Source organism: Daphnia pulicaria, chromosome 8, assembly GCF_021234035.1.
Source record: "Daphnia pulicaria isolate SC F1-1A chromosome 8, SC_F0-13Bv2, whole genome shotgun sequence".
In the NCBI taxonomy this organism is placed as follows: Eukaryota; Metazoa; Arthropoda; class Branchiopoda; order Diplostraca; family Daphniidae; genus Daphnia; species Daphnia pulicaria.
Window position 1 is genome coordinate 9,912,874 of NC_060920.1, and position 23,132 is coordinate 9,936,005.

The 23,132-nt window shown below is 45.8% G+C and overlaps 2 protein-coding genes across 6 annotated transcripts in view; one reads left to right on the top strand and one right to left on the bottom strand.

The window, feature by feature from the left end:
* Window positions 1-5: 5 nt before the first annotated feature.
* LOC124310884 (mutS protein homolog 4-like) overlaps window positions 6-23,132 on the bottom strand; it is a 23,274-nt gene continuing 147 nt past the window's right edge. Inside the window, exons 2-19 of one of the 5 annotated variants that reach the window (XM_046775002.1) lie at window positions 22,791-22,907; window positions 18,719-18,789; window positions 14,943-15,801; window positions 13,999-14,147; window positions 12,457-12,647; window positions 12,271-12,392; window positions 9,239-9,459; window positions 8,347-8,541; window positions 6,826-7,012; window positions 6,427-6,590; window positions 5,823-5,926; window positions 5,368-5,587; window positions 5,110-5,211; window positions 3,983-4,096; window positions 1,297-1,505; window positions 1,012-1,112; window positions 675-763; window positions 6-461 (exon numbers count right to left, since the gene is read on the bottom strand). In XM_046775002.1, coding sequence (XP_046630958.1) covers window positions 261-461; window positions 675-763; window positions 1,012-1,112; window positions 1,297-1,505; window positions 3,983-4,096; window positions 5,110-5,211; window positions 5,368-5,587; window positions 5,823-5,926; window positions 6,427-6,590; window positions 6,826-7,012; window positions 8,347-8,541; window positions 9,239-9,459; window positions 12,271-12,392; window positions 12,457-12,647; window positions 13,999-14,147; window positions 14,943-15,780 — 3,207 coding nt within the window. In that variant the 5' untranslated portion in view covers window positions 15,781-15,801; window positions 18,719-18,789; window positions 22,791-22,907 and the 3' untranslated portion in view covers window positions 6-260. Of the gene's footprint in view, window positions 462-674; window positions 764-1,011; window positions 1,113-1,296; window positions 1,506-3,982; window positions 4,097-5,109; window positions 5,212-5,367; window positions 5,588-5,822; window positions 5,927-6,426; window positions 6,591-6,825; window positions 7,013-8,346; window positions 8,542-9,238; window positions 9,460-12,270; window positions 12,393-12,456; window positions 12,648-13,998; window positions 14,148-14,942; window positions 15,802-16,221; window positions 16,244-18,718; window positions 18,790-19,625; window positions 19,737-22,790; window positions 22,940-23,132 lie in introns of those variants that run through there. The other 4 variants (XM_046775003.1, XM_046775004.1, XM_046775005.1 and 1 more) reach the window with 4 other exon arrangements.
* Window positions 19,930-23,132, top strand: part of LOC124310879 (adenylate cyclase type 3-like) — an 11,884-nt gene continuing 8,681 nt past the window's right edge. The window contains exons 1-3 of the mRNA XM_046774996.1: window positions 19,930-20,879; window positions 22,577-22,726; window positions 22,816-22,934. Of these exons, the coding sequence (XP_046630952.1) occupies window positions 20,118-20,879; window positions 22,577-22,726; window positions 22,816-22,934 (1,031 nt within the window). The 5' untranslated portion in view covers window positions 19,930-20,117. The remainder of the gene's footprint in view (window positions 20,880-22,576; window positions 22,727-22,815; window positions 22,935-23,132) is intronic.

The window sequence follows — 23,132 nt, forward strand, 5'->3', positions numbered from 1 at the left end:
AGCTGCTCTGGATTACATTATATATTAAAACTTTCGAAAAATGTCAAACATTTTTTGAAAAGCCGGGAAATGTTTTACAAGTCAACAGAATAATAAAAGATTCAATTTCTGGGTGGCGCGTGTTACAGTTTTAATAAGAAACGGAGCGAGGAACGAGGGAATTGGCGTGGAGTTGAAAATAATTTAAACGTGAACTGTCTGGTGCAGCGCACAACGAATGAAATGACAAAGTTGACATCAACGGAGACGGAGACTTTCCATCAGTTTGCGCTGGTCTCGGCTTCGTGCTCTTCCATGATCTTGTTGAGCTCGTCCGTGTAAGCCTGGCGAACACGCTGCATCTCCATTAGGAAGGTCTGGTCGGGCAGAGAATCCATCCGGCGCCCGATATCCACCAGCTTCTTGTGCAGGGCATAGTTGAGCTTGTTCATCTTGAAGTCAAAGGTCGTCTTCGGCAGCGGCTGGTGGAGGACAAAGAATACACGTAGAAAATTGGCAATTAGTCCCGCTAAGTCCACGGATAGAAATCGATCACACAAAAATGGGTGGGATATATATATATATATACTGTAAATAATAGTTTCCAGCTGAGCTACCAACGACTAAACAACAATAACCGTCATCCGTCTCTCTTTCTTCTCTCTTTGGACGCACGCAAATTGTATTGTGTATACCTTCAAATTGGCAGAAAGAATTGGGATCAGCTCCTTGGCTCTGGTCAAGATTTCGGGCGGGAACGCGACCATGCAAGCCAATTTCATGCCTGGATGCAACAATAAGACATGATGAATCGCCGGAAGAGGGTCGCGCGGAGTAACGTACTGGTGAGGTTTATAGCAGTAAAAGGGGGGCAAGAGCATAGTCTAGTCATATCAAACTAGAATAAATGGGCCCCGGAAGAGGTTGGATGCGGTTATTTTTTTTTCTTAAGGGGGAGGGGGTTGGTCCGTACAAAAGAAAAGAGCAATAATATTGAGACAGAAAAGTGGATTATTGTCAGAGGAAACGGACCGTAATTCTCCAATTGCGTGACGCCAGGTCGGATGACATGAGTGTAATTCAGCTTAGATCGCCCATCTTCGCGCTCTTCTTCTAGGACTTCCATGTGGTAACTGCAATCCGCCAGTTTTCATTGATACACGCGATCGGACGAGTTGCGGGTGGGAGAGCAGGGACCGCGGCGAATAATTAGGATTCCCCGCAAGGGAAATTGAAATAAAAGGGAAAATAGAAAAGAAACAATTTCCAAATTGAATAAACAAAAGACAAGAACGAGGTAACGAGATGAGCACAGACTTTGTAACGTTAAAGTAGAGATCCTGCAATTTGGTGATGAGTGGCGTGTGTGTTGCAATCATGACCCAAGCTTCGGTCATCATCAGGGCCTCGCAAATGCTCCAACAGATGGCACTGCCTTGATCGGCGGCCGTCTCGTTGCACAACTCGTCGATGATGACCAAAGATCCGGGCCCGGCGTTGCGGACAATATAATTCATCTCCGTCATCTGTCGTGTCAGAAACATTATCAGCCCAGGGACATTACTTACAACGTCAAGCCGGTGCAATTACCAAAAGAGAGAGAATAATGATTAGATTCCTCCCTCTTCGACTGACTACACTGCACGAAAACGTGAAATTACATAGAGGCCTGGCCTCCGACGCACAGCAGAGAATTGAGCATCGCAGAGATTTTCCTGTTTGCATTTATTTTTTTAAAAAGCTTCGTTGGTTGTTTCCTCCTTGCATCGTTTACATAACAGATTCTCTTTGAGAGAAAGATTTAAAAAATTTAAAAAATAAAAAGACGGTGGCCGGGCAACAACACGCATTACACATTTCAGATGGATGAGAGCGTCATCTGCAGCGACCGCTTCCTCTTCATTACGGAGCGAATGGCTTCTTACGGTCTCATCAAGATCGTTTGAAAAAACTTTCCACCCATGTTCATTAGTACCACGATCGAAAAGGATAGAAACCGACGGTCCGGTATTTCTTTCAAGTTATCTAATTGCAATCATCACGGGTGAGATCCCGCGGTGCTGGAGTTTGTCGTCGTCGATTTGGGGTTTTTCTTTCTTAATGTCATCCAAACTTTTTGCGGCTGTTGAATGAATCCCCCAAACACACTCAGGCTCCGCTCTATCCGCTCCATCGAATCGGATCAAAAAAGTCAAAAGAGGCAAGTAGGGGGGCGAGTCGTCTGTAGAAGTTGGTCGTGAGAGGAAAGTCTTGTAGTACGCGTGCACGTGGAGAGTATCAATCTATTGAAACCCAAGTTGTTGTTTTGGAGAAAAAAAAAAAAGAAAACGGCGGCACAAGTCGCCCACCACCACCGCCGCATATCAAAGGCCAAGCCACTCGGGTACAGAGTCCCGACTCATGGGAAACTGACGTTCGGTCTACAAGTTTTTCGAACGATAACAGTCCTGAAGAAAAGAAGAAGAAGAAAAAAGATGAGGAACAAAAGAGACTTTGGTGACAGCTCGAGAAAAGAGCTCGAGAAAGAGTTAAGGCATCATGCCGGAATAACCGATTCCGGGAGCTGCTACTACTATTATTATTACTACTACTACTACTACTGCACAACAGTAAACTATTGTGCAGTAACGGGCCTTATCGTGAAAACCGGACAAAAAGGATCGGGCAATAAAAAAAAAAAACGAAAAATGGAAGGAAATGATAAAAACTTTTTGCGAAGAATCCAATTGAAAAAGGAAGGGAGTTATGGTGTGTACACACAGTGCGACTGTCGAGGAAAGAAGACAGCTGGGCAAGAGCTTGATGCTACCAACGTTCTTTAAAAAGAATGTTAAAAAAGGAAATATAAATAAATCTATAATTCATCATTGGCTGTGCGCAGATGTAGGCGACGTGCAAGCCCCAAAAATAAGGCGTCGGGATGATAGCCGTGCGAAGTAAACTCTCATTTCTTTTGCTCGAGTCGATTTGCTGGCCCCAAAGCTCCTCATTTGTTTTCCAGCCCCCATTTCCACGGGGTTTTGTGCATAATGTTCAATCCAAAGTGGAAGCAACTTTATTGATGGAGATGAAGAAGAAAAAACGAGCCTGTCTCAACATAAAATTAGAGCCCAACGGTTTCCCTTTCTAGCCCGGCTCCTATAGTTTCCGCCCATTGGGGACCGACCATATAACACAGCCGGTGAAACTGGCGCGTTCGTGTCTATCTCTCTCTTTCTCTCTCTAGCCGACCACGTAAGCGAAATGAGATCGAGATCAATATGTCGGCGTAAATACAAGACGCAAACCAACACACACACACACACTGACTGTACTGTTTGGGGGGTGTACTAGTACACAAGAAGCCAAACACCCTGGGCTTGTTTTCTAGGACTTTTTTCCTCTGCTTGGGTGTAATAAAATAAGAGTTTGAGGGTCGAGAATAAGAGAAATGAAAGTTGCAAGAGAAAAAAGGATAAAACAAAAGAGGGGGAGGGTCTTCGCCTCATATTCCGGGCACGAAGTTCATCTCCTCCTCCCTATGACTTCCATAGTCTCAACCCAGGAATGTTAGCGGAGTTTTTTTTTTTCCTTTTTTTCCTTTCTTTCTTTCTGGGACAGACAACGCGTCACGTCAATCAAATTGATGATCGTCAGACAAAGAAGAAGAAAGTTCTCTGTGTCTCTCCTTCTCTTTCCCGTTTTTCTCGACATTGAGGATTCCTTGGGAAATAAGCATAAGCGAAACAATCCAAATAATAAAAAGAGAAGAAGAAGAAAAATAAATAAAGATAAAGCCGAGGGAGAAGGGAACTGACAAAAATAAAGGGAACGTAATCATATCAAAAGAGTGGTGAGATAAGAACGAACGCACAGACAATAAGGAAAGAAAGAAAAGAAAAACAAACAAACAAACCGAGATGATTCTCTTGAGAGGTTTGTGTGTTCTGCGTTCATGTAGTATGAGCCTTGTGTTTTATTTTTATATCTATCTTATCTATCTATTTATCTATCGCTGCTTTACCTCGAGAGAGAAGGAGGAGGCGTTGTTTTCCAAACGGTCGTGAGTGCCGAGCCGGGAGAACATTTGATCAGCAATCCGGAATGAAGCGCTGCTGGCCGGAACAAAACAACCAATCTAAAACGCGGGGGGAGAGAGAGAGAGAGAACAAGAGATATAGAAAATGTTAAGAGAGCTCCAAGGATATATGGCGGTGGGGTCGTCGGGAGGATAAAGTTTAACACAAAACCGAGAGCTCATCATCAACAGGACAATCCACACACACACAAACCACAGACCCCCCCCCCCCTCCCTTCCAACCACCATGTATATTATATTCATCTCGGGCTCCTACTTTTTGACTTTTGTTTCGCATTTCGTAATAGTCTCTCGGCGACTCCCACTCACGTTCCCGGCATATAAACTAACCGTAGTCTATGCAACTTGTGATTCTGTTTGGCTTTCTTTCTCTTCAATCAATTATGCATGTTGTTGTTGCCGTGTGTTACTTTACCGCACCTGGGCAGCCGGGCCCACCAGCGCTCGCTCGCTCAACGATTGCTATGGCAATAACTCGCCCATTTTTTTTCTTTTTTTTAAGTATTGCGTTGCTTCATAACGGTCGCCGTGTGTTGGTTCAAGTCACGACGAAAAATATATTAAAAAGAAAGAAAGAAATAAGTTATTACTCGAATCGATCGATCGATTTCTGGTTGATGCATTTTTCACCCCGGGACGGATCCAATCAAACGAAAGGAAAACGAAAGGAAAACGAAAGGAAAACGAAAGGAAAAAGATGGATTATGTGCCTGGGAATTTGACCGACACAAATTTGAACCTCCCGCTCTCCCATTATGACATACGCATGCGGCTGCTTCAGGGGAAAAAAAGGCAGGAATAAAAAATGAGGCAGCTCATTAACTGATAGATCCGTTGCCAAAAACAACTTCCCCGGAGCCAATGTTAGCTTTACAATTTTAACTATGCCTGTTGAAAAAAACATAACAGACAGACAATCTATTTATATCCTGGAAAAGAGGGAAAAAACAACAAGGAAAAATTGACTTTTTTGTTTCTCTGAAGGAGGCCGGCAGGCTATATATCGTATTGTACACGTCTAATTATTATGCAAATGTATATAGCGAACGAACCTGGGCCATTATTTGCAGTAGCATCACTTGGCGGATGTAGGTGCTTTTGCCACTCATATTAGCTCCGGTGATGACATGGAAATTGGATTCCACCGTCATTTCCTGTATACAGTCCGTAGGAGGGTGGGGGGGGGGGAAGGATGAGAGGATGGAGGAGGAGTAAACCCAATTGGAAGAAGCAAAGTGGTGCGCCGATTATTATTTATGTCTATGGCAACGTGTCACGAAATTGGACAAGAGAGGCTGACGCCGACTGACCGTGTCGTTGGAGACGAGGGCGCTAGGAGAAAAGTGATCCAGGATCGGATGGCGACCGGAACGGATGACGAGCTCATTGCTGAATGTGGGACGACAGAATCCGCCGGCGGAACTGACTTGAGCGAACGAAACAATCACGTCCAGTTGGCAAACGATTTCACGCAGTTTGTACAGGGATCCAATGTCGCTCCGCGTCTTGGACAGGAGATCCTCGATGACCCTGCAACATCATCCAACAACATCATCATTTAAGTGGCACGCATAAACATCAAGAGACGAGAAGGTGGACATCAAAGTGACCAAATGTTCCGGTCACGTCGCCATGGACGACTCGCGGGATCTTTATCACTGGGACGACCACCACCCACGTTCCAAAAGACAAATGGGCGTGGGGGCGTGGTGAGATCCATCGTGTCGTCGCTGATGGCCGTTGCAAATCGTCAAGTGTCTCTTACACGTTGGTGATCTTCTCAATGTCCTTCTCGACAGATTTGATGCGTTCGTTAGACACCAGGAGATGCTGCGTCGTGAAGGCGATGATATTGCCTTGCTTCTTCATCTGTAAAATAGGGAAATAAACCATCAAGAGGGAAAAATATGGACGAAAAAGGTGGTAAAAAAGATAAGACTCTGGAGAAGTGATGGAAATGGAATTGCCGAGGGAACAGGTCCGTTTACGACACTCTTTGCCAAGTTATCTGCAGGCCCATCGACTTGAAAGAAAAAAAATAACTTTCAAACCGAGTTATTAATCATGCCGTCGGTCCAATGGCCCATTCCCACCGTGTGGTAGACGTAAAATGACAAACATAAGGTTCGAAACGAACGAGTGCTGGGAGAAACGCGAACAACCGGCGGCAGTTAATCCGTCGGAGAGTCGTCAAAACTTTTTAGCGCTTCACTACGCCCAACAACGACCGAAAAGTCCCCGCTTTTCTACAGCAGCAGCTCCCACCAACACATTTTGTTTTGCCCTTTTGCTCTTTCATCCGACTACCCCGCTGTGTGCTGGGCGGCATTTGATTGAGCAAATAATAGAAAAATCAAGTGAAAACTTACGCAGACAAAGACGGGCGGCAGTTGCGGAGGTGGCGGAGGTTGGTAGTTGGTTTCTCCTTTCTTCCTCGGCTGGCCCAGCGTCTGTTGCAAGTGATAGCCGCGCTGCGCCGTGTTGGCCAAAGTCAGCGGCATTTGGTACTTTTGTGACAGCTCCTCCACGTACTCTGCAAACGGCAACAGGATGAAAACAAAAGTTGCTCACGTATGTACACACGACAAGAGAGAAATGGTGGCAGTCGAGCAGCTCTTCCGGATTGTAATCGACTCCCGGCTTTTACCGAGAATTGAAAATTTAGTTGGTATTCACTTTCAAGTTCCCGTGAACTATATGAATCATTTAAGATTTAACACACCGTTTGATTATTCAGTGTGCGCGCGTTGGATGAAACTTGCACTTGCCTTCCATCTCTGTTTCGAGATCGCTGTGAGTCCGCCGACAAACATCCAGCATGAGATCGACGCCAGTTTTGACGCTGCGGAATCGCTGGCGTTGCATCCCTATTTTGCCTTTGACAGGTTTCACTCGCTCGTCCAACACGTCCTGAATGCACGACAGCAGCGCCTCATCATCAATGCTGGCCAGCTCCTTATTATTGCAGAAAAAAAGAAAGGAGAAAAATAAATCAAAGCATGGAAGATCTCCGCACTTGCAGACAACCAACAAGTCAAACAACGACAAAAGGACGAACTCAAAAATGGAAGCCTTTGGAAAAAAAAGGGGGAAATGAAATCCCCAGAGTTTCATTTGGTGAAATCCGCATTGTCCGGACAGTCGACTAGATAATGCAATGTCCTACAACATACAAGGTTCCATCATCACGGAAAGGGCTGGGTGACGGGACTGCACATAGAACTCTGGTAGATGGGGGAGGGTGAAAGCTCCTTAGAATCAACTTGGACATGTCTCTCCATTCAGTTCTGACTTGATGCTCTTATCTTTCTCCTTTCAATGTAATATGGCCCGAGTGAAATTGCGAAGGAGGAATACGCGCGCACAAGGCACAAGGATTTCATGATTTCATCTGTTGTGCAGGACGCCTGCCGACTACTACTCGGATCAATAATGGAATTTCAAGCATTTGACGAACAAACGCTTGGCAATAGGAAATAATAATACGACCCGATGGACTGAAAAGGAATTGCTTCCGGCGGGGAACAAAAAAGGGAAAAAGGAATTTCAACTTTCGGTGATTTTTCATGGCTATACGATTTTGGAAAAGTGAATATTTCCCCATCGTAAAAAAAGGGGGGGGGGAATGATGAACTTTTACTTTCGAATTCCACATAGTGAATAAGAAATGGTCCGGAGATTGCGACACTAATAAGAACATGAGGCAGATGTGGACGCCAAAAAATGAACGAAAAAGAAAAGGTTACGGGGTCCGTCCTTTATGGGCGAAAGAGAAAAAGTTTCTTCCTAACCAGACTCTCTTCCAAATTTGAAAAGTGATTTGCCGTGTTATTGTCAGACTACTCTTAAGGTCGAGTAGTGGCGGAGTCGTCTCTTGGCAACCGACGTTCCACCTTTGACTTCTTTTCTTATTTTGCGCTTGGCGAGTCTTTTACGCGTAACCAGCCACACCCACACGCCCTGTAGACAGTAAAGTTTCGGAACAGGTACACACACACACCCCACATATATAGGATGAAATCAATCAACGGGACAACTAGCCCGTGTCGAGCTCCCGAGGGACTACAACTCTCTTTCGCCCCGTCACACCGTTACCTTCCCCCCCTATACCTATAAACTTTTATATTGGATTCCCCGGTGATGGAAGTGTAATAGAATTGATCCTCTTCACGGACCAACGGCCACTACAACAAGGACAATATTTTATCCAAAAATATTCCCGTTCCTTTTTAAAATTGAAAAACAAACTTTGTTCGTGGGCTACGGAAATAAATCGGAGCGGTTGTTACTTTGGCCAAGGCGACAATCAATGGGCTGTTGGCTTTAGCCAGGGCGGATCCAAGTGGCGACACAAGAGAGAGGATGTGCTTGAGGGCCACGACGGCGTTGATCCTTTGCTCGACGAACGACGGACTAGGATTCTTGGGCATGACGACGCACTGGTTGACGGCTCGTTCAACATCGACGAAACGGGACAGAATCTCCTACAACAAAACAAAAATAAAAATTATAATAATCAAATCTCACGTAGCCTTTTCGGGTCCGAATCAATGAGGAAAATAATTGAATCCGAGAGAATAATAATAATAGAGAAAAAGGCAAGAAGAAAAAGGAAAAGATAATAACCAGAAGGTAAGAGATAAAGAGAAAGAAAGAAAGAAAAAAAAGGGAAACAATTAATTGGAATCTCATCAGCTTAGCGCGTGACAAAGGAGCTTAGACCTCCTCACATATATATCTTGTAATTCTTAATATATATATATATCTAACATGGGGCAGAAAAGGAAAGTTTCCATTTCGGGTCTGGAAGAGCCAATGAAGAAAAGAGAGAAGCCAATCCCGGACGCCGGGACTATGGAACCAATCTATTTCTCGTCGTTCATCCCGCGCCCGCCTTTCACTCAATTCCCCATTCTGTCGGTTAGGCCGCCGGCCGCGGCTCTAACAGTCGGTGAATCTGTCTGGTGGCTGGTAATAATTCGATTTGTTTTTGGGTGAGAATAGAGACAAGAGGAATCGAGGATGGCCGGCCCCAGGAATCCAATCGGTAAGCTGACGCACGCAATGCTTTACGCCCACCACCCCCCCCCCCCCCTTCCCCTGCTACCCGGCCCTGTTAATCTTTTCTCTTTTATCTGTTTGTTTTTAATGGTTGGTAAGTTGGTGACTATGTTTTCGTACCTTGATGGGTTGATGGAGGTCGGTAGGACGTGACGCAAGCTCCTCGACGGCATCCAGACGTAGACGGATGGCCTCCACATCCGTCATGGGTTCCAGTAAATTTGAGCGGAGTAGCCGCTTACCAGCCGCCGTTTGGCACGAATTCAACGCCGAAAGTAGAGACGGCCCGCCCGTTGGATTCAAACTGTTCACCACTTCCAGACGGTTGGCCGTTTCCGAATCTAAAACGAGAACACACGCGGGAGGTGACACACACAGACCAACATACAAAAGATAAACAACCACATCAAAAGAGTTGTGAAAACTAAAAACAAAAAGTCAAAAGCAGAAAACACATAAACAAAGAAATGCCATTTTGCTCAGTCACGCGACACGAAATATGTATAGCAAACACAAGACAATGTTGTTCAGCTCAGTTGGAATAAGCAAGTAGTTGACAGGGACTGGAAGCCGGGGCTCCGGCTCCCATGATGAAAAGTTTCCATTGTTTCATTAGACTACCGCATTTGTTTTCCTCCTCTTTCTTTCGCCCAAGCTGGATCGTGTTGTCAAGTGAACCAACTTTGTGCGCGCTGTTCAGATTTGTTGTTTTTTTTTCGCTTCCCTTTTTTGATAGTTCTCTATGGTGATCCTAGCGACCGCAACCGCTTCGGAAACTACAGTCTAAAATGAATCCAATTTCTGTGTCGTTACTCGGCAGTTCAAGTTATTAACGTCCGTCTACGGATCCGGCCAGGACAACCCATAATGTACAGTACAAATCCCTGATTGTTAGTGCCATTTGCCGTCCGTGTCCTGTCAAGAAAGGAAAGGGAGGGGGGCAATTAGTTGTCCAATAATACCCGAACGGCTGGGGATAGATATCTATCTGGTGAAGGAACCACGTAACCGTAGTCCCATTTCCCAGGGCTATAGAATCTACTGGACCTTGATAATGCGCTTAGACAACTATAGTTGTAGTCTCTGCCGTTCAAGTTCCGTTAGGGGAGGGGGTTGTTTCATCATCAGCGTCTACACACTCCACTCGCGGTAAAAGACGATTGCAACTTGGGCTGAGCCTGGACAACTCGGCACAACTCGGGGCTCCTCCAAACATCAATAATAGTTAAAACGAGAGAAACTTTGGCAATTCAATTCACAGTTCAGTTTTGGTGCTAAAGTCGCCGAGTGTGTGGGTGCAACCCAGAGAAAACAATGGCGGCCGCACTCTCAACAACGGTGTGTCTAGCGATTGAAAGGCTCAGCTAGCTAATTCCGCGGCAAAAATGGACATCAAACTCGATTCCCGTCTTCAGTATTAGGGCAAGTGAACTTTGTACTTTGGCACGCGATGATGAAAATTGATTCCAGCCCTAATCTAAACTCTTGTCTGGTACAGCGAGTGCAAACTATAGGCTCAAGCGAATCGAGCTACTGTGCTGTTAACCATTAAGATAACACCCCCCCGCCGAATTGTATGGTAGTGACGCACCAGCAGTTAGACCCTGTCGGAGTTTACCCAAACTCATCCGGATGTGAGCGCATCGAGTCGGATACAAAAGTTGAAGACAAGAAACGGAAGGAGCAGCCCGGCCCGGCCTGGGCCGCTGCTGCTACACTTGGCTGTTAGCACTTGGCTACGTCAGGCTGTCGGTTATTATCAAAGGCACGGGCGGATGAAAAAGAAAAACGAAACAATAACCAACCGACAGGGGAAAGTTAAAAAAAGAAATTTCCTTTTTCTTCTAGGGCGGCTGGACCCACCCGGGATGTACATAAACAAATAAAAAGAACGAGGCGTTAAGTTCTCTGTTCTAGTATCTTGTTTTTTCCTCCCCCCATTCCATGCCATTACATAATCATTTGTGTTGTTCGCATTTTAGTCTACTAATGGCTCGTTTGCCGACTGCCTGGATGTCAAAGAAAAATGGGGAGTGTAAGGGAGAAAAAAAAAACGGGATCAGAATTCACAATTGCGAGTCAATCCCGCACGCCTACACGTCGCTATCGCGCTGACGTGAGCGGTGCGAGTGTCAGGCAGAAACTCGACTCTCGGCCATGGCTCGTGAATAAGAAAAAAGTGGAAAAAAAAAATGTTAAAAGGCGACAGAGAGAGTGAAAGGATGGAGGCAACAACTGATTCGATTACATGACGCCAAAGCGTCCAACACCGAGTCTTTTCAGATGTGATCCAGATCCTGAACTGAAATCCCTTCCTCCTAAAAAAAAAAGGAGCTCATAAGATTTTCACTGCGTCGTCGACATTGGACTGGAAAAAATGGTGGACTAAAAATCAAAAGAAAAGAAGAAGCCGGTGGGTCGGTGAGGCGCGGATCACAAGTGCCCGGTTGTCGGGAATTCGATTACGAGTCGACAAGATTTGCAAGCGACTTGGTTCCCGGACGTTTCCGCTTGCTCCTCTTTCTTTTCTTCACACCAATCTGGATTTTCTTGACTGGCGTTGTGCGCTATATACTGTACTAGTTTCTCCTCCAACTACTACTCTTCTTACGAACGCGAATCACGTCCTTCTTCAAACGGCACACAAACTCCCACAATCCTCGCACCCTCCCCCCCCCCCCCTATCGCCCACGGCAGGCATTCATTTTCCAGCGGAAGAAGAAAAAAGTTTGAAATCAATGTACTGTGTGTGTGTGTAGTTTTGGTTAGTTGCAGCTACTGCTACTAGGAAAAGCTTTCATCTTTTACGTCTCTCCTAGTCGACGCCTAGATGATCAAACTTTGAGACTTATCTCTCTCTCTCTCTTTCCGCCCGCCCTATTTGTCTCTGTGACGCAAGATTCAAAATTTGGTTGATGCTGTTATGAAATTAGAAAAGTGAGCGCAGTATAGTATAAGTCTGGTAAGGGATGGTAGGGGAGAAAGTAGTCCAAGAAGGAGCGGAAAATCCCTCGGCTTTTCTTTGGGTCGATGCAAATAAATGTAAAGAGAGTCAAAGCTCTCAAGGAGGAAAATATATGGTAATCAACTGAGTGGCGTTAGTGGCGCTAGAGGATTTATAAGAGGATAGAGTGACAAGTTTAGGCTTTTACCAATGATGGCCGTCTTATCCGTCCCGCTGTAGTAGATCCTCAGCGTCCCAGGAGCAAACATGATATTCAAATTGTTTTCCAGGTGTGCCATTAGGGCAGCCACAGCTGCCAGGGCGTAATACCTATGGGAGTGGGGGGAGATAAAACATCAATTCAATCAATGGCATAATCAATGGAATGACTGACTTTTGCTCAATCAAAACGAGAATGTTCAAGTGATCGACGACGGCCAATTTCTGGACGCGCTCGATGCCTTCGGCGTCGTTGAAAGCTCCGCGATTAGCGGCAGTCATGACGATATCGCAATCAAATCGGCTGATGGCTTGAGCCAACGGCGACGGAGAACCGGGAGCCAGGGCCGTGTCCGGCATCAACACCTGTAATGATAAATAAAGAGACAAACAGAAAGGATTAACTTGTTTCATGGCTTCCACCCGCCTCAAGGCTGACGTCAAATGAAACAACACGGCAGTACAGCCGAGTGGATTAGACTTGATTATGAGTGAATTGCGTTAACTTCATCTTTTAGCGCCGTTACACATCAGAAAAAAGAAAAGGCACGATCCCGATGACATACAACGTCCTCATCAAGCCGAGGCCTGCTGATTGTAATCCACGGCTGTGCTTGAGTGATGATCACCAGCATCCCCCTTTGAGTAACGAGTAGTAGTAGTAGTAGCAGCAGCAGCAGGATGATGATGATGTTGCTGCTGAGATTGCACAAAGCTGAGCTAATATGATTAAACTTGTCTGTTTACTTCATCGTCATCTTTTTTTCTTCTTCTTTGCCCGTCTTCTCCTTTCAGACTCTTTTGTGTGTTTCTTTGTCGGTAACTGGAGCCCTTGTCGATCAGCAACAACGTCACATTTCTCATCTTTGACAAACCCCTTTAAGTATATAACACAAGCGAAGGGACCCTGGGGGAGAGAAAAAAAGGGACCAGAAGAAAAAGGAAAAAACAAAATCCCGGGCAAGTAGAAGGAGAGTGCGGGTGGACGGTTCATGGAGCAGGAACAAACATCGTAATCCGATCCTTTTGCACAGTTTCTTTCCCTATTCTCTCTCCCGTCTCTCTGCTGCTGCAAGGAGAGTCTGTCGCATATTAGCCGGAGTCGGTCTTGAACCGTCGCCTTGATATAGGAGTTGGTTGTTGTTTCTTCTCCATCATCAGCAGATGACTGATGGATTCAAGTGTGTTTGCACAGAATTTGTGTGCGATCCAACTCCATCATCGCCACCCAATGCCACGAGGGCATAGAGCTGCTCCTCCGTCGCCTACAGCTTATTCGATGGCGTTTCCCCAATGTACACACATACGCTCGTGTCGTATAAAAGTATTCAATAATTCACGATGAACTTGGACCGCCGGCAGTTTCTTCGTTCCATCCCCTATACTTATGGAAGAGGATTAAACAGTCGAGCTATTGGGCCACAGGGGAGGGAGTGGGGCTGGATGTGTGGGTGGAAGTTCCTATCGACTTTATTGTCTCACCAAGTCAAAAAGGAGAAGGGAAAAGGAAGAAAAGAAATCGATAGTAATAAAAAAAAAACGCCAACGAAGAATAGAAAGGCAGACAACTACGGCCGGAATTGAAAAGAAACGGGAGTGTAAACAATGGCGTGAGATTTGCCCCACCGTCTTTGTATATGTTGTGTGTGTGTGTGTGTCAGACAAAAAAGAAGAAATGAGAGGGGGTGACGGAGGAGTATCGTTATTGGTTTCTTACCTCCGTCGGGCGGAATAGATTCATTTTAGTCAGCGTTTTGACGAAGCCGTGGGAATCGGTCATCTGGCACAAGTGAAGCTCGCAGGCCGTCAAGTTAATGACGGCCAATCCGACTTCATTACGAGCGAATCCACGCCCGTGCACCAATCCTATTTCCAATTGAAAATACGAGAAAATTAATAGTTGCGAATCAGACGGGGGGGAAGAAGAAGGAAACAATCAGGACGCAATTTATCTCCGCTAAATTAGTTTTCTATCGATAGTAAATTATTAGAAGCACTCTAAGTTGCCCTTATTCTTTCCCCCTCGTCAGTGGGAAGGGGAAATAAACTTGGGTGGTTCAATTATTCAAAAATGCCAATTCTGTCGTCCCGTCACTTGCAACTCTCATCAAAAAGTGCTCGCTCCTGTTCAACTTTTTTTCCCCCCTTTTCCGCTTCACCATTTTGTTGTTTTTTTCTCAACTTTGCAGTTTCTTTGTGTTGCCGAGGGGCGCCGGGGAGTGCTGGCCGTGTTTTTCCCGTGTCGATTTCCAGCAGCACCCAGAGACACACACAGTTCTCTTTGGCCCTTTTGGATCTCGTTGAAAAATGCAACACATTGCATTGCGCCATGGGTGTAGTAGTGAAAGAGGGGCAGAGGGAACGGGATCTGTATGGCAATCGAGGGGGGTGAGTGTTGGGGGAGAAAGGCAAGTCATGTAGTCACGGGGCGGCCAAGTGAAAAAAGGGACCAGAGCCAGACTCTAGGATCGATCCAACTTTCCATTTCGAAAGAGCAAAGTTAATAACGTCGCATCGTCACGAGAAAACAATGACATTATATGAAATACATCCCCGGACTTGTGTTGCCCAGCTTCCGTTTTGTAGCCAAAATAGCGAGTTTGATGAGTCCACTGAACTCACAACAGAACGGATAAGACTTGTGTAAGTAGTTATTATTACCGACTATGACGTTGTCATCGCGACGCGGGCGAGACTGGCCGGTCCTAGGTGTGGCGCTGACGGAAGGAGTTCCGACAGTCAACCGACCTCCTCCTCCTCCAGCTGTTAATCGTGGCGTGATGACTGGCGGCCCTCTGTGCTGAGCACCGGGAGTCGCTGCTGACGGTGTCGGTGTCGGTGGTGGTAAACTGTTGGCGTAGGGTGATTTGCCAAACAGCTGAGGGGACTGCTGTGGGGACTGCTGACGGGTCGCCGGAAGAGGTGAGAAGTAAGGAGCGGCCAGCAGTCTGGGTGTTTCGTTTGTCAAAGCGGCGAATAAATTTGTAGCGGCCGGCGTTGGTGCAAGCGACGAGCGAGAGGAGCTCCGGGGTGCCCGTCCGCTGGGTCGGGCAAAGGCTCCTTGACTTGTGTCGACACGACTGTCAGTGGCCGTCGAGCTGCTGCTGCCCGGAGTGAAAAGCAAGTTGAAGACGCTGCTGGAAGTCGTTGTGGGGCCAACGGCGGACGACGGCCGAGAACCACTACCACCGACAACCCCATCACTCCATTTGGACGCTGCTGCTGCTGTTGCCGTCGACCGTCCTCCTTCTTGTTGGATGGATGAAGACGGACGGGAGAGATTATCGAAACGAGACGACTGGTCGTTATTTGTCGTCCTTCCACTGGGACGGACGCTGCTGGTGGTGGTGAAAGGAGTGGCCAACGACGACGGGAAATTCGCCGCTCCTGTCGAGGAACTCGGATCCGACAATTCACTTTGACCGCCCTCCTCCTCCTGCTGCTGCTGCTGCTCCCCTCCTCCTGCTCCTGTCGGTCTCATCCGCTTCAACGACGACATTCTTGACACGGCCAAAAGTGCCTGCAATCCACAGATAAGCCAATCAACTTTGAATGAACACCCAAAAAGAACTGTAACAAATCATCTCGCAAACAAAATCAAATCACAGACAACCAGACACTCCCAGGCATTCGCCAACACTGTTGGCTCATTGGGTAAAACTTTAGTTTGCCTACGTACCCATTTGACCATACTCTATTTGTCTTTTACTACACTATTACTACACATAAGCATTTGTTTACTTCAGATTACTACATACTGTAAAAAGAGCTATACGTATCTTTACTATTCACTATGATTGATGAGTGTATTCACTATGATGAGTGAAATACTTTTAGGTACTTTTCGAGTAAAGTGAAAATGTATGGTAATACGTAGAAATGAAGTAAATGAAAGTAAAGTATGGTAACATCATCAAAAATGCTTTAAAATTAGATTAACGGTTAAATGGACCAAAACACACAGTCGTGAATAAAATATACGCGAAAATGACCACCTGCTCGCCTGCTACTTTGACGGAAAATGCTGTGGGTCCCTCGGAGCTTTGTTGCAATTTAAATCAATTTTCGAAGACCATTTTTTTTCCAAAAAAATAATGCTATTCAAAATTTTAAAATAAAATTCCTCAATTTTCTGACCATTCTACACAATTCTGAATTAATCTAAAATAATTTCATTGCCTCGTGGGCCACATCGTGGGATGTTGCCAAAATTGACTGCTGATCGGCATACCTTTCCCCTCAATGTTCTCATCCTCTTTCACTTCCCGTCCTACCCCGCTAGAACTATTCTCATCCTCTCCGTTCCTTCCCACGATTTGGCCCAATCAAGTTTTGAAACTAATCAATTGAATTCGAATGAAATGCCACTGACGAAATGAGCCATCGCGTCTTGAAATCGATACATGTTGCACGCACTTTACTCTTCATCTCGACTGGCCAACCCAGTTGAATAAATCAAATTCGACGGCCTTGTTTGTATGTTCAACGAGTTCTACTGTTTGCCAAAACATGAACGTGCAATTCGGAATCCGTTTGAATCCCCCCCCCCCCAAAAAAAAAAGATGGAAAAGAGAGAAAAAAAGAAAATGAGTGGCGGTGGAAGGAGCTTCAGTTTAGATTGGTTAGTCAGGGAAAGAGATCCTGGAGTCTTAGAGTCTTCTAGGAGGGGGTCTCTGGATGTCAATATTTGTATTGCTCGACTTCCGTTCGCCATCCACCTACCCGTGCCAGCGGCTTAGACATATTCCCAATCCCGAACGGCAACGGGGAAAGGTCTCGGGTCCAGAAGAAAGGAAAAGTTGGAGAGGAAAAAAACGGGAGCAAAAAGAAAAGGCTCTTTAAGAAATGACTGCACATTCTAAAGCCACGAGGAGAGAAGAATCCAACTGAATGCGGTTGACGGAGTCTAAGTAGTTGGTAGAGAGGAGGAGAGCTGGCTGATTGAATTATTCCGGATCCGCGATTACACAAGGACAACAAAAAAGGAAGAAGAAGAAGTAATATTATGCATATAATAGCCGAGTTGGGTGGAGGAAACCCCCACTAGCAAACTTAAACCGCTGGCAACAATCTAACGCAAAAAGCTGATGGAATTGGGTCCCCTACCGACAGAAACCCCGGAATCAATTATCTTATAGCCAGAAAATTAAGAGCCAGGAGGGGAGGGTTCGAATTGTGAAAATATCAAAGGACAGCGAAAAATCTGTTGAATGAACACCAAGGATGTGCTGCTGCCAGTAGCATAAAGAGCAGCCAACAGATCAAAAGTAGAAATACGGAGAAAACGGAATTGTACATTGGGTATGCAGTGGCACACAAGACAGATGGATATAAAGGGCAGTCTAATCCGCCGTAAACGTGGAAGGCAAAAAGCAGGCGATAGGGAAAATTTTTTCAAATATGCCAGCGCAATCGTGCGCGAGTCTAGCGAGAAAGAAGACAAATAGGGAACGAGAGAGACCATCGAGCCAACTAAGATGAAGGAGATGATGGATGATGAAGCGACAAGAGAGACGGATGAATGCGCCGTTGTAGGAGACAAAACTTTACACACAAACTGGGTAGGAGAAAAAAGAAGAAGAAATGTCTACATCTCCTTGACACAACAACAACCGGCAATGCATGTCGAAAAGGTCAGACGAGCTGAACTCGATCAAAAGTGACCACGCCAGATTGACGATCAACTACTTGGACAGGACCACCAATAGAGGCGACGCTTCTCTCGACATTCGGTCGACTGAACTCGAGAACTTGTATTGCATCATCTTTTTCCCCTCGCCAAAGATCAAATAAATAATAACAGACTCCCCCCAAAAATGTGAATCTAAAAAACTGGGCTTCCTCTAGCGTAGGGGCAAATCAATAACGTCGAAGGAATAAGGTAGTCAAGGGGAAGACGAAATTCCCTTTTGTGTCTGCAGAAACTTGTAATCACAAAGCTTTTGACTTCCTCTCTTTACCCATTTCTCTATTCATCAACTTCTTCTTCTTCTTCGACTTATTCATCAATTTTCCTGCCTTTTAAACTTTGATGTTGTGTCATTATTTCCATCGCTGGAATAAAAAGAACTCGAGTAGTACTTTTTGTGGGCCGCCTCCTATCGCCAAAAAACCTCTGGTAGGAGGTCAAAGAGTTCTTTCTTCTTTCCTCCTTGGCAAATTGGAGTGGGGAAAAAAAGAGATGGGCTGCTCTTCTGAGACAAGTCCTTAAATTTTTCCCCGTGAAAAAATTCTGGAAAATACCTCGTCAGAATCACAAGCAAGTCGATCAACAATTCTGAAAATAAACAACCACCACTCGTCGTGTGGGTATTATTTTCTCAAACAGAGTCGAGCTCTCCGACGCGGTGGCTGTCAGTCATAACAATCAAAAGTTGAAACAGACTCGAGTCCCGGTGAGTTTGTTAAACAACCTTGTAAAGACGTATATTATATACCTGCTGTTATTCCCAGTCAACCGCGTGCTGTGTGAAAGGCCAAAGGAGTGGCGACTAGATGAATCTTCCTCCTAGATAACCACATACAGGGAAAAAGAAAAGAAAAAAGAGTCAAAACAAACATACTACTAAATATTGTAATAAGCAAAGGCAATAAAGAAAGAAAGGCCACTCTTTTTTCCTTTCCCAACTGGATCGATCAAATCCCCTCTCCTCTATTCCCGGTATTGCTACACAGTGCACGAGCGGTGTGGCTGTGAGGAGCTTCTTAGCAAAGCTTTTGTCGTTCGTAGACCAAGTCGAAAGGTGCGGCCGGTTGGAAAAAAATAGTTAATAGTGCCATGTTTCATCACCTATTACCAACCCACCTCGTGCTGCCCATCATTTACTATTTAGATTGCGTATTCCAGGCATTTCGGTACCCTTCTCAACAAAAAGCTGAAAAAAACCCAAATGGACCGGACGTTGTTGCACAACTCTTTTTGGCGGTCTGTCAATTTTGGGCGCGAGTTCACACTGAATATTAACCATCTTTTCTTCGTCTTTGGCCCGCAAAGTGGTTGGTGATATTTGATTGATTAGAAAGGAAAATTCGTTACACAAAACTTTTTGAAAGTGAATCGATGGGTCGTGAGGTACGCAGAATTGACATGGAGATTTCCTTGTTTGCCTATCCGTTCGATCTCGATTCCCCCCAGTTGGAGACCCAAAATTGTGTGAATGGCACGATTTCTCTCTCTCTCTATCCCAACGACGACGACGCCAGGGTACCAAAAATGACCGGCTATAATTAATTGGGAGATTGCATCACTGTTCTGATTATTCCAGGCCACCTGAATATGAATATTATGACTACAAAATAAAATAAAATAAAGAATAAGGGAGTAAATTCATTGTTGCCTCTCACATGATCGCCGTATCGTATCGTATCGTATCATCAAGTGTGGCGCGCATGCGGAGTGGAGACGAAACGACTTGGATAAGAAAAAGAAAAAGGAACTTTTGGGTTGTATTCCTGTTGCCGCTTATGCCCGGCCCTTGTTTTCCAGTTGCCCACAGCCGCTGCAGTCACGCTGGCACAAACACACACACAGACAGACACACAGACAGAAGGGCGGCGGTATATATGCTGCATACGAGGGAGGCACTAAAGTGTTGGTGGGGGCCCAAAGAGAGTCGACTATAGCTGCCGTGCGCTTGGCAGTCACGTTCAGTCGACGGACTTTCTCTGGCCGAGTCACGTCGTGCCAGAGACGGGCGCATTTTTTTTTTAACTTTCTCACGACGTAAAAGAGATTCGTTTCTTTGGAATTTTTCGCACTTTGGGAGATGGTTTTGAGCTGTGCACCTCTTCGTGAGAGGATGGATCGACGGTAGTGCTGTAATTACGTCCATCAAGATGCCTATAAACAAGGCCAACAACAGTGGCGGAGGCGACAGTGGTGAATGCTGCCGGTCGACGTCATTGCCGATGGAAACGGTAGCCGGCAATGATGAAGAGCCCATCCAGCAGTCGGCAACGGCTGCTGGCAGGCCGTCATGGACCGTTGGGACCAAAGTGATCCACAGGGCATTCGACGATATTGCCCTGGAAGAACTCTATCAAAACTATTGCCAACGTTCTAGGGAGTCGGACCTCGATTGTTTCTTCCTGACGGGCTGTCTGGTGGCCGTCCATTCGGCTGTTAGTTTCTCGTTGAAACAACAGGACCAGGCGCTCCAGTCGCGGGTGCTCATCGGTGCCGGTGTGTCTAGTGTGGTGGCCGTGGCCCAGGCCTCGCTCGGCTTCTACATCCGTGGGCGCAAGAAGAAGAAAAACTCGGCCGCCGCTGCCACCGCCGGTCGACAGGCCGATCAACAGGCAGCAGCAGCAGCAGCCGCCGCCGCCGTTGTGACCTCCACCGGCCGTCTCACCTACGCCTCTTGGCTGTTGGCCAACATGTTGATCCTGGGTCTTTTGGCTTTCGTTCCGTCGTCCGATCAAGGCAGCAGGGCCCTCACTTGGCTTCTTTTAATAAACTTTTTGACCTGTGTCACACTGCCGTTGAGACTGCGAGTTTGTCTCTTCTTGACCTCCATCACCAGTCTCCTCTTTCTCGCCGTGTCGGCCTTCACGTCGTGGGATGAGGCCGGCATCCATCGGCCTACTCTTCATCAACAGGTTGTTGTTGTTACTGTGCTCCACCCACTTTACCCACACAGTTTATGCAATCGCACACACACACAAACTTTCTTTCTCGGCTATCATTTCGACTTTTGTCCGTGTCTTATTTCTTTCTTTCCCTTTGATTCTTGGCCGTCGTCCAACTTTTAGCGTCTTTTTTTTCCCCCGGTCCAGACTCTGCCTTCGAACACCCATAGCTCGCCAAATGACTGCGATCACGTCATCCGCCGTTTTCTCTGGGCCACAAAACATCTCAAACACTTAAAGAATGAAAGATTTTTTCTCATTTCTATTTTGAAAAAAAAAAGCAGCTAACCATTTGGAAATCAAAAAACGGCTCGGCCGTGACCAGATTCTTCGCGTCCCTTTTTTATTTTATTTTTTTCCTATTCCTACCTAGTAGATATGCCCCGACTGGGATTTTCTTTGACAGCTGAACGTGTAGACAAGCTAAACGAGGGAAAAGAGCGAAAGAAAAAAAAAGAACTCGAACCGACAATGAAAAATGAGCTATTAAAACTCCCGCCAATCGCCGTGCGTGACAGCGTGAGAGCCCCCATTGTCGTGTTATGTAGAATAGATGGAAACATCCACTTTTTCGCTTCGTTCTTTTTCTCGCTCCGATGATTTCCCTCTCTTTTTCTCCATCTCTTGAAAGCAAGTCGATGGAGAAAACTTCCAAGGGCCACAAAGTTGTGCTTCGCCTTTTTGGCTTTTTAATTCAGTGGAAGAAATGGAAGGAAGAACCCAAGAAGGATCTCCCAGTTTACCAAACGGTTGGGTATTAAAGGGGAGCGAATCAATTATAAGGAATACATAAAAAAGGCCGTCCAGGATTCTCTCTTTAAAAGGATCGGGATTTGATTTTTCAGCCACCTCCTCATTTCTTTTGGGTATATTCCCGTGCCCGCGGTCGTGTAATAAAGTACACAGTAGAAATAACCCTCTAGCTACAGACGTATAAGAGGACGTGGGGTGGAAAAAAAAGGGGCAACAGGAGAAGTTGATTGGGCTGATTGAAAGGGAACCTCGGAGATTGTTATCCATCCCTTTCTTTCTTCTCTTTTGGGCTTCTTCTTCCACCAGCTCCACCCATGAGAGACGGAAGACATACAAGTTACACTGTGCTGCGTGTGTTGTACATGTCGGATTCTTACAATTACGAGGTGCCTCGTACAAGATGATGTTATCAAAGCAATTTGTCTAAAGAAACACTCTGACGTTAAAGGGAGGGCTTTCCACTGACATGTTTCATGTCATAGCTATTTCATCCTAGCTCTCTTGTCCTGCCTCTCGTGACATCATCGTGCACAGCATGCCGACGTAATAACCTCATTTTACGAAAATGACTTGTAGACGACGAGCGGAAGGAAGTGAAGGGCCGGAAGAAGAAAAGAAACCAACATAAAAGAAGACGGAATTTGTTTTGAAGGCAGTCGTGCCATTCGACCTGCTCTAAGGTGGGAGGGAAAAAACGAGATTAGCGTTAAACCAATTAAATGGGGGCTGGCAACTCGAAGCGGATACATGTTTCCCTGCTGGACCATCTGTTTCTGGGCCCCAAACACCAATTTACCTGAGAGCAAATAATCTGATTGTTCTATCCAACTGAGTAATTCACGACTCTTGTCGTGTTTCGTTTGTTGGCTGACTATTCTTAAATTTAACCAAAACTTTCGCGATTGTACATGCAGCTGATGGGAGAAACGATCCTGCTCGTCGGTTCAATAAGTCTCGGTTTGGTGGCTTATCTCGTGGCCGACATCCGATTGAGAAGGGCCTTCCTCGACACACGCCAATCGTTCGAAATGCGACTGACCATCGAGAGCCAAGCCAGAGAACAGGTAAAACAACAATCACACCTTGGCAATCGTGCAATAATGAAATTAATGGCTATTTTTTACTCACCCGTGTATACAATGTCGACGAAAAGGAGCAATTGCTGTTGTCTGTGCTGCCCGAACACGTTGCCGTCAAGATGCGTCAAGACCTTGGAACAGCTCACGACGGCCAATTCAAAAAGATCTACATGAGTCGACACGAAAACGTCAGGTTAGTTTTTATATTATCTTGGGGAAATTGAATAATGTATGTTGGTAGTGACAGCACATGAGCACAGTTTCCTTTTCAATCCAAAGTGTGTAGCCTACGAATGCCCACAACTGTCAAGCCAGAAGCCAGACTACTTTATTTAACAATGAAACATGACAAGGTGTAACAGTGAATAATGTTTCTTGTGTCGTGAAAGAA